Genomic DNA, 13598 nt, shown 5'->3' with positions numbered 1-13598 from the left:
GAACGCCTTTTATTATGGGTGATTAGTATATTTTGGGCCCTTTCACTCGTATTCAATCGTCATTTCTAATGTACAGCTTGTCTTCTTGTCATATCAATAGCAGATGCTGTTTGGCCTGAATTAATTAAGAGAAAGAGAAAAATTACACCGCTGAAAAAATACGTGAAACAAATAGCTGAACTGCGCTGAAACACCGAGGAGTTTTACAATGGGTGAGAAACCCATGGTCCAACAAGCAGAGCAAATTACAAAATTCCAATAAAATTTTCCTTAAGTAAAATAACAGAATTACAACAAAAAAATCAAAAAAAAAAAAAAAAAAAAAAAACAAATCAAAAAAAAAAAAAAAAAAAAAAAAAAAAAAAAAAAAAAAAGACATTTAATAGCAAGACCTTAAAAGTGACACAAGGTAGTTATATTGCGCGACGTTAATAAGTGATCAATGATGTGTGACATATCTTTCCGGGTATGACGTCACCGCGAATGGACTTCATTCTCTCCAAACATGAGCAAAGAACGTAGGTCTTCAACTTAAAAGAAATGGAGTATTTTACTCTAAATTAAGGTAAATATTCATCGTTCCTACATTAGTAATGTTTGTTTTACCTAGCTGTTTCGAAAGTATTGTGGTAATGCAAACTTGTGTTCTCAGTAAGTCGGAGTTTAGTTTGGTTTCGAGTGAGGAAGTTGGGTCGTTCTGCTTTAGCCGCCCGATCTTATCTTATTCTGCTGCAAAAACGAAAATTTACCGTCTTTATAGGATCTAAACTGCTGTCATTTCCAATTGCAGCTGCTTTTTGAGGTTTTCTTGTCCTAAATGCTGTAAAATAATACGGATTATCGTGGAGAAACGATCTTAATCGATCATGGCCGTGTGTTTGATAGTCGGCTTCAACTCGAACCAGAGATCAAGTGACATCAAAATATGTTTTGTCATGAATTAATTGATTTTGTTTAAAACAATCCTGTTCCACGGCTAGCAGAAACGAAAAAAATTATCTTCAACTTAAAAAACCACACTTTATTTGGCTTGATAGTTTAAACTGAGAAATATTATTAACGCTTTTGTTATAGCGATCAGCATGAGCTATCAATCTAAATTTGACATAAATTATACTGCGTTTCCATTTGTAAAAAAATGATTTCAACGTCTAAAATTTGAGGAAAAAATGCAGATTTTTACTTATCAATTTTCTTATCTTGGATCTATGATTTAAATTAAAATCCAAAAATAAGCAGGAAGTTTACGGCCATTGAGTGAATAATTAATGATGCTTAAAATGTACGAAGTTCCTGAATTCCAACATGGAATAAAACACAAGTTTGCCTTTCTCTCTTTATGTTTGGTTTACTAGTCTAAACGCTTTTGAAAAATGGCTTTATTTGACCTTGATTGCGTGACTACTTGATAAGATTATTTTATATATGGACGGTGATGGTAAATTACTAAGAATAATATTAGAGAGATGTGCATCCCATTGCATTTCAAAAGTACCGTGATAAACTAAGAAATTTCAAGTTCTTTTAGGATTTGTTCCTGTTTTTACAGTGTGTAGAATTTCCAAACTTTTGAGCCGTTCGTCTATCAGCAAGAAGAGTCGAAGAAAGTTGGAAAAACATCAATTACGAGTTACTACTCTTCCCAGTAGACCGAGGTAGTCGTGATTTTTTAATCGCCTTCGTAGCGTCTGTTATGTTATCCGCAAGTACATTTCAAATCGACCACGTGATGCCAATGTTGTACCACGAGGACAAGTTTTTTACACCACGTGATTAAAACTTGACTGAATTTTGATCACGTGGTGTAAAAAACTTGTCCTCGTGGTACAACATTGGCATCACGTGGTCGATTTGAAATGTACTTGCGGATAACGTAACAGACGCTACGAAGGCGATTAAAAAATCACAACTACCTCGGTCTACTGGGAAGAGTAGTAAATATCGGCGGCTGCTTCGGTACAGGGTGGTAGGCACCTTTCCTCTCACAAATGCATGTTTTCAATTTGATGTATAATTGTTGAAAAGTAATATCAAGATGCTTGAATTCCATATTTTCCAACCCGGGGTAACAATAATTAGCAAATGATTAGAAGCGAATATCGCGGAACATTTACCGAGACGCGAGTCTTTGTTTTAGCATATACCAACTTGTGTACAGAGTAACTTATTTTTATATAAAATAATTCGATAAAAACAAACAAACAGAAAATTGCAGTTTGCGTGACAAATTCACGCAAAACTTTTAGCAAAACTTTTAGGCCATACTTCGTTGCCATTTTAGCATTGATAGGAATGGTATTTACTTTCATTTTTTCAATTTCCTCATCGGAAATTGTAGCAAAACGATTGCCGGCAGATGCCATTTTGTTGCTGACTCAATATTCCGAGATTCAGAGGTGAATATCGTACAATATTCACCTCCAATTAACCAATGAGCGCGCGCGTTCTTAGGAAGTACACAAGTTGGTATGTGCTAATGACCAATATGACTAAGTGGCTCTCTTATTGGATAATTTTATGGAGTTCCTGTACTTGTGATGAACTTTATGCCGTCAAAGTTAAAACGCATGCACGTCCACAGGGAGCCCAATTTAGATTAAAGTGAATGGGGAAAATAAAATCGGAAAAATTAAATAATTAATATTTTTTAAAAATTCGAGATCAAGATAATTTCCTCCGTGATGCGAAAGAGTAAAAAAATCAACAAAAAATACTCTACACATTTTTTTTTTTCTTTTTTTTTCGCGCGCGCCTTTTTCCCCCTATATATATTCCCCTGTGGTATCTAATGTCGATCTTATGTATATATACTCTGACAAGGGAGGAAACTACAGTCGCCATATTTGAACAAACAACTCACTTTAAAACCACAATTTCATCGTCTTTTAAACCTCGAACTCCACAAAAAAACTTGATCAAAATGATCCCTACATGGGGGAATCATTTATTTAAAACTCTTTTGGCTCTTCCTCCAAGATTTCTATGAGAGAAATTTTCGTGCAGAAAATTTTTCGCTTGCAGAAATTTTTCTGCCATGTTATGTCAAGGTTCTTACCTGCGTAGGACTCGGACGAGAACGAATTTCGACCTTACTACTCTCCCGCACAGGATTTTTGTAACGTGTACACGACCCACCACCAGCCACCCCACAGGACTAGTTTTGTTCTTGAAAATTCCTTCCACAAAGTCCTCTATGGTCTACATCTTTTTGCTTTTTTGGTTGGTTTTACTTTTAAAAATGAAAGATAACTACAGATCATTCAACACGATATCAGGCTTAGTGAAAATCACAATGAATGTCTTTCATTTAAACTTGAAATTTTGGAGATTTCCGGACTTTTTCAGGACAAAACTGCATCATCATGAAAGCTGGTAATTAATTATTTAATTTTTCCGATTTTATTTTCACCATTCACTTCAATCTAAATTTGGCTCCCTGTGGCGCGTCTTCTCGCCGAATCCCGACCTTCCTCCCAAAGTACTTGTTACATTAAAGTTAAGCACGTTCCCAACGTCAGATCATTGTGTCTACTGCATATTGAAAAGCAGTAGACACTATGCCATCGCGTTTACCCAGATATATATACTTCATATCCTATTTATCTACGATACAACTGACATAAAGTTTATCCCGGTGTAAGGGTTGTAAAACTTCGGATTTTTTTCGGATCCCACGTGAACAGCTAGCGGCGCATGGCGAGGATAGCCGATGTTATCCGAAGTCCCGCGTACTGGCTAGTCAACTTGGCTGCGACACTGGTGAAAAACGCACTGCGCATGCGTTGGGAGAAAAAAAACAAAATGGCGGACAGTCGAAGAGTGTGAACATATAAAAACGAAGACATTCGACTTTTAATCACTTTTTTGTGGCTTCAATGGAAATAACAATTGATCACATCTAAAGGTAGGTTTTATTTTAACCAACAGGGCTATTTTATAAATATTCGTTTTGGAATTTTACAGATATTTTTGGATTTCTTTACATAGAATCCGACCATGTGATTATCTGCAAACACATCTTTTTTTCTGGATTTCATATAAAAACTGTTAAAATTTGTAAGATTTTAATTACCAGTCAATTTAATTTCAGGCGTTTTAAAGCCATGTTAAATAATTTTAGTAAATGCAAGACTTTAATTTGAACCCCTATCTTAAGAAAACGAATTTGCAGATGTGAATACATGTATAAGCTTATAAATATCTATAACAATAAAACCTGCTAAAACATGAAAGAAACCGTTTATAAAAAATAAGCTTACACAATGAACTTCATGTTAGAAGCATAGGAATTTGAATTCTGGAGATCTGCCATTCTCAAAATAAGCAAAAACAAAAAAACTATAGCCAGTTTCAGAAGTTTATGTCTGAAATTATGAACCAAAACTGGAATGTTGAAAATTTTGAGGTTTTAGAGTGTTACAGTACTAAAAATCTACTGTACTACTACAGAGTATAAAGTGGGTTACTTTGATCCAATGGATAAAATCCACTCTTCCAACGACTGGACCCAGAACACTTAAAATAGTATTCAAATTTATGCTTCTCATATGATGCTGATTGCATTTTACATCCGTACATCTACTGAAAGTGTATCATGGTCAGTGTACAAAGGTTGAAGTTTGTGGCTAAGTGTGTGCATCTCATCCATTGTAATAGGCTGGAAATGTCATTGATGTTGCAAGATGCAATCAAAGCTCCATGTGGGTGGTGAATGTGGCTGTCCAGAAGAATGATATTGTTTTGTAGTCCTTTGACAAGAGTAAAAGTATTAGTGCAGAATGTCACTATTGCAGAACTTGAACCAGTACTGGATTTCATCATGGACCTTAAATAGTACTCCAGGTTACTTGTTGCTGGATCAGTTATGACAGCTGTAAAATTAACTGGCAGTTCTATACCCAGTTGAAATTTGCTAAGCTGTGAAACAAGAAGCCTTGAGGCCATTTCCACTTGTAGATGCACAGGTGCATGCTGGAATATATCATCATGGACTTTGTTTCCTTCTAGAATGGAAGACCTAAGTAGTGGTACCCATGCACTTGAAATACACTGTACCATTAGGAAACAATTGTAGAACTGGCTTTGTAGTGTGATATTTGTTTGCCATGAGAAGTGCAATAAGGGTACAAGCAGTGCTACCATGCCTACCATTGATTGTGGATTGGGAAATCTGATGAGGAAAGAACCAGTAATGTGTAGAAGAAAGGCATTTGTACAGAATCGCACTTTGCTGATTGTACATGTGTGGTTGAGGAACTGGTGTTGTTTGTGGTCCTGGTGTGCCTGATGCAGAAACTGGATTATGGTGATTGGTGCTGGTTGGTGGTTGAGGAACTGGTGTTGTTTGTGGTCCTGGTGTGCCTGATGCAGAAACTGGATTATGGTGATTGGTGCTGGTTGGTGGTTGAGGAACTGGTGTTGTTTGTGGTCCTGGTGTCCCTGATGCAGAAACTGGATTATGGTGAATGGTGCTGGTTGGTGGTTCAGAAACCAGTCTTGTTTCATTCATCGGTTGTGGTACATTTGCTATATCCTGGACACATCTTTCCATTTGTTGATCCCAATCCAATGAATTGTAGAAGGCTGCAGGTCTTACATGTAATTGGTTATTTTCTGCTTCATCAATGCTTTGTGGTGTGCAACTTCTGTGCTTTGACTTTGTTGGCTCCAGAAGCGAAGAATTGAATTTTGCAGATAGCTCCTCAATTTTCTCCTGTAATTTGTCATGACATATGGGGCAGTTGGAAGTACCATCTAAACAGACATCATGAAAAGTGTGAAAACAGTTCAAACGACGGAAAGTGCCACTCCCTTTACAGCTTTGAAGATCACATTTGCTGTCAGGACAAGGATCAGTATTGGGATATTTCTCTTCGAAACTGTAACCCAGAGGCATACATGTACTACTGACATTTGTATCAAATGTTGGAAACCAGAATTTAATGTCTCCTTTTGGTTTACCATGTTTATCAAGATCTCTTGGTATCTGTGAAACAGGTAAGATTATAATTGAAATAAATGTCTTCAAGAGTTGCAGTTGTCTAAAAATAGGAAAAATTTTGTATGACTGTCTATGATTGCAATATGATTGGGTTTTGTGCATGTTTTTCAATTTTTAAGATTTTGAATTGTAAATGTAATTGAAAAAGAGACAAAGTCACATATTAATAAAAAAATCTTGCTAACTCTGTACATCTGTACTAAAGGGTTATTAAACTTGCTTGCTTGGTCTGCACAGAGAAATATCAGACCAAGGTCTTGAACGTATGGGCCCAAGGCTGCAGGCCGTGCAGAAAAAAACAAGGTCTGATATTTCTCTGTACAGACCAAGCAAGCAAGTTTAATAATTTTTTTACTATATGACTTTGTAATTTTTTCTATAAATAAAAAATGAAGTCGTGTTTACAAACTACATGTAGGATGTGCTAGAATCTAGAATTCAACAGTTCAGAGAATACATGTGCAACCATGCGAGGTAGATCCGGATAATAAGAAATATTCCCAAAGATTCCGACCATATGTAGGCAAATTGGCAAAATACAGACTGGGCTCGAGCCAATCAAATTACGGGAAATTATAGCTGTCAGTCATATAATAAAGAGAAATATCAGACCTTGGGCTATTCTGCACAAACCTTGCTGTGCTTATTTTATAATGTCAACACTTTGGTCTGATATTTCTGCAGTCAGACCTCATGCTCGGTTAAAAAGGTTCATGTTTAGTCAATAATAATCCTTCATTATTACCTTTGCACTTTTTCCAACGTTTTGAGCAACAGATGTAAACAAGTTGATCAGATATTCAGCACTCATCCCAGCTATAGTTGTCCAGTCCCTTTTGTGATTTCCCTTTGACGTATTCTTCACAAAATGTTTTTGGAATGAAATTTGAAAATTTTGAGCATTTATGCATTTTGCTACATTTTGAATAAACTCAGCAGAAGACCATGGTGTGATTTTGTTTCGAAGTTCAGAGTGAAATATTTCGACTTTCTTTTCTGTAAAAAGTGATAGCCAATTCTTTTTTGTTTCAAAATATTGTGGAAGTTTTTTCCTTTGGTGTTCAATGTCACTGAGCATTGACAGGGTTGACTTGTTATAATGTCTTCGTTTCCAAATGATAAACAGGATGGCAATCCTTACCATCACAGTAAGGTACTGTTCTAAATTACCACTTCGAAAGATAGCAAAGTACTGAAAAAATCCCAAAGGTACTACTTCTTCCAGAAGAAATAATACAAGTACATACTGAGGGTCTTTACACATAGTAAATTTGGCCATTATTCTGTCACGCACCATAAGCCATCCAAGTAGCACTGAACTTATGAGCAGGGAACATTGATGTGGCTTAGGTTTTTGTGGGAGTGGTTTTGAAAATAAATGTTGATGCAATTTATCAAACAAAAAGTTATATTGTACGACCATCTGTTCTTGTAGATTTAAACTAACATGAAATGGACCTTGCTCAGGGATGAGGGAAGTTAGGATAGTGTTATGGCTGTTAGCTTGAGCTATTAGCTTCTTGATATAGAGCCATGTTGGCCAATCACCAGGTGTTGGTACTAGGTTTTTTTTCATGTATTCTCTTAATTCTGGAGCAACTCTTAGAATGTGATTCAATGCTTTTTTATAGTCTTCCATGCTTTTTAGTGTTTGTTCTCTTTCATCAATAAGTAGACAAGACTGCAGGGTTTGTAAATCGCTTTGGGCATGGCTGGAATAAATGCTAATAAGAAAATAATACAAAATGTCAAATCTCAAAAATATTAATATCAATTATTATAATTTAGTCAATCACTGGATATGAGCAAGCGCATGGTCTGATTGGCTACTCTACTAAGTACTAGGCTATCAGCTTGTATACTATGAGTAGAGAAACACACTTTCTAATGAAAAATGATAACGGGACATTTATTTTTTTCATGATCCAGTGATTGACTGTATAATAAAACAATTATTCCACTCTCATCATAAATGGCTGCCGAGTTGGCTATCAGCTCTTGTACGACTCGACTTAATAATTGTTAAATGTTATTTATGGTCATCTGATTGCATTACATGTACGAAGACATACCCTAATTCTTTAACTTGACTTTCAACTGATTCAGGTGTTATTGATTTGTATTTTTCAGGAAGACCATCCAGAAAGGTGCAACTGCAGTCTAGGAACTTGTCAACTAATTTCACCACATCATCATGGCTTATTCCCCCACGACAATCTTTAGTCACTTGTTTTACTTTGATTTTAACTGTTCTGTGGATGCTTAAACTGTCTTGTGGTCTAGGAATCGATGCAACACTTGGCATGTCTAATAAACTGGTCATCATGTCGATTGATGTAGATTTCTTGAGGTCTAATGGTTGTTTTGGGGAGCTGATCACATGGAAGTCATCAATCATGTTAATTACCAGACAAGATTTCTGTTGATGTGAATGTATGAAAATAAGAATTATGTTGATTGCATAAACTTCTTGTTTATAATAACAAAATGAAACAAGGTTTGAAAATTCTCTACAATACAGACCATGCAAGCTAGTTGAATATGATTATTTTATGCACTTGTGCATGTGTGCAGTCAATAAATTGATTAATTAATAAACAGTCAAATAATACAGTACTGTAAATATATAAAGTTGTTTTGGTACTCACATCAATTGCAGTTGTAATTTGTGATTTTAAAAGCGATCCATGACCATTCACCATTTTCTTTCTTTCAGCATCTATAGATCTTCTGTGAATAGAGTCACCCATTATGTAACCAGCTGACTGGCCAGTCCTTGATAAACCGTGATTAGAAAGAAAAAGTCCACTATCTCTTTGTAAATGGGATGTTTTCTGTGACCTATATGGAAAACACAAACATCATTTTATTGATTTGACTTAAGCATTAAAAAACAGTTTTCCGCGTATTATACTCTGATAAAAACACACGGGATGTGAAGAGAACACTTGAGAAGAATATAACTCACCTAAAGTATGCAAGGGTATGCAGTAAAACAACAGTCCTTTGTTCTAGTATCTCTTTCCTGGTACCAGTATTCTGTATTCTATTGTCATCTCTAGATATGGAGTGAAGAAGCATATCATAAAGACCAGGAGAAGTCTTTTCAGCAAATGCCCTCATAAGTTTAGGATTGTACAGGTCTGGTCCCATGGTCTGATAGTGGTTGTACAAGGCACACTGGAATTTAGCCACAAGGTTTTCAAATGTCATTCCTGAAAACATAAATTTTGTTTGTGTGTGAACATTAATTTGTAAAATTAATATATAGTGCTCCCACTAATACTTCCTGTAATATAAATGTTTTCTTTAGATATAAACATGCAGCGTTATGTGAGTGTTTGTGTCAAGGGCAAAGATGTGGTTGTTAAAAATAGTTGTAATGTACTTAGAGTATAGTACTAGAGTTACCACATCATATAGTGAGGTCATTAAACCTGTGTAATAGATATTACACTAACACTCTGTTCCATTGTTTTCTTTTGAGTCTGTTTGACTGTTATAATAATACTTTTACAAGCAATTTCTATTTCATGGATTAAATGCCCTCAACATGTTATTTAATGCTAAATCTATTGCTTTAATGTTTATTGCTCTGGAGATTATTTGCAACTAAAACCTATGATGAAATTTATTTATGTATGCTGCATAACAGAATTGAAATACCATCATTACCTTTCATTGTCTCAGACTTTTCCAGTTTTCCAGTTTCTTTCCAAACACCAGATTCAACGAGTACCTGACCATTCTTATAATAATTTTAAATTCTGTTAGACAGATAATCTGAGTGGAGACGGTATTCCCACTGCAGGTGTATATGAATCTTTGTCTCGACCCCAAGACCATAATAATAATAAATAAGAAGAAGAAAAACAAGGTAAAAAAAATAATAGTATGCTATATGTAAATGTATAAAGTATAGGGATATATGGTTTATCCCCAGCAAGCTGTAACAAGTTTTTGAAACTGTAAAATGAAAGAAACACAGTGGAAACAATATATCATTGAAACACTATTACTAAATTGTACAGAATAGTATTACCTGAACAATATAATTAGCATAAAACAGTATAACTTAGCATTACTAATATTCACATATATATTGTTTGCACTTTATTGTAAAAAGGAGAAAAATGATACAATAAAGTTGTTGTTGTTAGAGACTTGTTCTAATTTATTTATTTACTTACATAATTCATATATTTAATTATATGTTAATTTTTCATTTATTTTTATTTATTAATATTAGAGAGGTTTTCATAAACTTGTGAAATTCATACTCATTTATTTAGTGCTATTCCGCTTAAAGTCTTTTGTTTTCTATTGTTCAATACCTGCTATTAGATAGTAAATAGTATTAGTTGTTTCACGGGTTTTTAAAAACCACTAATTTTTTAAATTATTTTTTGCTTTATTTTATTAGAGTGCTCACACTAAATCCGTGAAACAAATACTAATTTTTAGCACTAAATAGTGATAATTAAACAATAGAGAATAAAGGATTCTGCATGAAGTAGTACTAATTAGTACTATTTAATGTTCACGGTTTTAGTGCATGCACTCTATTCTTTTTTTAATAACTTAAATAATAATAATAATATGATAATTGTTAATCACTGAGATTTCAGTTTATCCACATAAAAACTACTACCTTTTTCGTTTTGATTTCTGGTGGAGAGGGTGTTTTTTTTTTCTAGATACATGTTTTCATTCTACAGAAAAAAAATGAATTTCAATTTTAAACTGAATCATCCATGCATTTTAAAACTCGTTTTTATTCATTTTTATTTACCTGATGGTTTATATTATTGTCATATTGTAGTCTCCTTCGTGTTTTGACATAGTTGTTATCGATGATTTGGTCGGAAACCTATCAATGAAATTTTTTACCATTGTTTATTCATATTTTGACTGTCGATGGTTTAAAATTGTTTCGTAAGCTTACCCTTTTTCTCAATGTCTTCGTAGTCGGCGTTTCATCTTTCGCCGTTAACATTGCGTCCGCATTTTGTTGACATTTGTTGCACCATCTTGTGCCAGGTTTATATCCATTTTTCTTTTCACCAGCTGTGTCCAAAATTCTAAACATTCGTGCTGGAATTGGATGTTTGTGGAGTGTTTTGCTGTGTCCCCACGTCGAAGGACAGGAGCACCGTCGATCGCTTTTCATAACTTTGTTTTTATGAAAAATACATATGTTTTCTCCTTCACTTACACCAGCAGCACGAGCAAGATTGATGTTACATGGACTGACACGACCATAGCATTGCTTTCTTCTAGTTTGCGTCGAAAAAACGCATTTTTTATCACCAACCGAGCCTACATTGTTGACAAATTGAGACAATGCCAAAATGCAAATTAGCCATGCTGGATGTCGTCGTCGGGCCGCGAGTGGCGGCATTTTCAAATGATTATTTTTGCTTTGTATAAACAAAAGTTTTTTTGTATAAATCAGCAGTGTATCACAATCGAAATTATCTTGCTATTGCGAAAAGGACAACCTTAAGTTTTCAGTATTTTTCTTAAGTTTTGCGATTTTGTAAAATAATCAAAACACCGGCATCAAAAAATATAAGTTGCCCTTAGTTACGCTACGCCATCTCCGAGCGTGCGCAGTGCGTTTTTCACCAGTGTCCTTGGCTGCTCTGTTTGCGACTCCTTACGACTTTTTATCGACTGGGAAACGTTTGATCAACGTATCAAGCCATGATTCGGTACTGATTCGGTGATTTCTACAAGGTAACCGCAGCCATTTTTAATTTGTAGTTAATTTTATCTGTTTTTTGGAACAAGCTTAAGGCACACAGGTTTCGTGGAATGTGTCAAGTGTTGTTTAATTAAAGTGCTTTCAGGTATTTGCAATATCTTGAAAGAATTCATCGCAAAAAAACGACCACTGAATTGGCGTGTTTGTGCTACACGAAGCATGTCAACAATGTCGCTTCATGAACGATTGTTACAGAACCGATGCGATGTGAAACTGACTCAGACTGTTACAGCGACAATATTAGAGCCCTTTAAAGGGATAACTGAGCTCCGTAAGCAGAATATCAAGCCCTGAATACCTGCAAGTGAATATTCTACATATACATGATTCAAAAATGTTGCTGTGTATCTATCAGCAGTAGACACGTACTCATCGAGTACGTATCTTTTACATTGTTCTAATAAACAGGATTGTCTTAAACTTTGAAAAATGATGGGATATTACCTGTTATTCCGGAAAATAAAAATAAAAAAATAAAAAATAGAATAAAAATAAAAATACGTTCGTTATGCGTTAAAATTTTTATTTTTATTTTTGCCATTACTTTCAGCTAAGTCAATAAAAACTGGCTAGGTATTATCAACTGGTTGACATTCAAAATGCAATTCTTAATGAATGCGAGAATCTGCAAAATATTCCTCCTATTTTTATTGGTCGTAAATGATCTGCCAGTATACACAAGAGCGGAAAGTGGTAAGTATTTGATTTAATTCAACCTGGGTTAATGTATTTTTTGACCAGAAAATGTGTGATTAGCTTTTCAACATTTTTTGTTTGTCTTTTAGTACCTTTAATACAGGTGCCAAAACAGATATCCTCTTCTCGTTGGATATGGACCTGGAAACCAACTGGAGGAGGTGCAGTACCGGTATGATATAATCAAAAAACAAAATATAAAACGAGTATGATAGTATACTTTCTAATTTTCTAACCCATTTTAAATTTTTTTCATAATCTCTTTCCCAAAGATAACTCATACACTTTTTGGTTTTCATAATATCTGAATTAAATTTCATATCTTTAGTAAAAAATGATTATGCATTTTGCAGCAGTCACTTGCTGGTATGTATGTGTACTTCATCAATGAGGCGCGGGTAACCTGTCTCAGAAAAAAAGATTCCTTATAATCAGCGATCACGCTCTCGGTTCCATCTGCGCATACCAGCAGGTGATTAATTGTTTGGATAGCATTTTTTTCAATGTCATGAAAATAAATCAGTAATGATGCAAACGAATCATACATCGTATTTTTGGGGAATAATCACGTCCTAGCAAAAGCATGCAGCCTTTGGTGAGATGTTCACTGCTTTTAGACGTTGTGTTCCAATTCTTCGATTGCACGTTACGTAATTTAACAAAAGATTTGGCGAAAACTGACTAAAAGCGCTAGACTGAATTTATAGTATTAATTCCTAAGGGATATGTTACGTTAGAAAAAGTGTGCATAGAAAAACATAACGGAAAAGCGTTTAACAAACTACAATATGTGCAATATATTCAAACTAGCTCATGCGGATTTTACAATACTATAGTCATATTATAGTAAAAGGGGGTCGTAATATCTAAACAAGCCTATATTGCTTCAAAAGCGATGATGTTTCGGCCCGTTATCGAAATATTGTGTGGCATTGCTGAAAAGAATTTTGGTCTTGATGGTTTTTGGAAAGTAGTATTTCCCCTTTATAACACGTGCCGTTGTTAGGGGGAATGTCAAATGTTGCTAAGGGGCGGAGACAATATTTCACCATCAATTAGTGCGTTCAGAAATTCTCACGGTACGCTTCCACGCTGCAAAGTCTACGAAAATTTCGATGGAAACATTTGTCATAA

At 34.8% G+C, this 13598-nt stretch overlaps 2 protein-coding genes across 5 annotated transcripts in view; one reads left to right on the top strand and one right to left on the bottom strand.

The window, feature by feature from the left end:
- The first annotated feature begins 478 nt into the window (after window positions 1–478).
- LOC148913976 (ephrin type-B receptor 1-B-like) overlaps window positions 479–13598 on the top strand; it is a 28448-nt gene continuing 15328 nt past the window's right edge. For all 3 annotated transcript variants that reach the window (XM_089038322.1, XM_089038319.1, XM_089038314.1), the window contains exons 1-3: window positions 479–565; window positions 12319–12461; window positions 12554–12636. In XM_089038322.1, coding sequence (XP_088894448.1) covers window positions 12368–12461; window positions 12554–12636 — 177 coding nt within the window. In that variant the 5' untranslated portion in view covers window positions 479–565; window positions 12319–12367. The remainder of the gene's footprint in view (window positions 566–12318; window positions 12462–12553; window positions 12637–13598) is intronic.
- Window positions 4768–9196, bottom strand: LOC148913977 (uncharacterized). Of its 2 annotated transcripts, XM_089038354.1 has the most exons (5): window positions 8970–9196; window positions 8650–8842; window positions 8074–8373; window positions 6747–7725; window positions 4768–5986 (listed from the first exon to the last, which is right to left on the bottom strand). In XM_089038354.1, exons 3-5 carry the CDS (start codon window positions 8325–8327, stop codon window positions 5018–5020), a joined length of 2202 nt encoding a protein of 733 aa, XP_088894480.1. In that variant the 5' UTR covers window positions 8328–8373; window positions 8650–8842; window positions 8970–9196; the 3' UTR covers window positions 4768–5017. The 2 variants fall into 2 exon arrangements, with proteins under 2 accessions (XP_088894480.1, XP_088894474.1); XM_089038348.1 differs by lacking the exons at window positions 8650–8842; window positions 8970–9196 and having other exon boundaries at window positions 8074–8476.

Source organism: Actinia tenebrosa, unplaced genomic scaffold, assembly GCF_029948245.1.
Source record: "Actinia tenebrosa isolate PJP-AT-01 unplaced genomic scaffold, QUT_ActTen_1.0 PGA_scaffold0__85_contigs__length_37466705, whole genome shotgun sequence".
Taxonomy (NCBI): domain Eukaryota; kingdom Metazoa; phylum Cnidaria; class Anthozoa; order Actiniaria; family Actiniidae; genus Actinia; species Actinia tenebrosa.
Note: the sequence above shows the minus strand (reverse complement) of the source record. Positions and strands in the feature narration are given on the sequence as shown.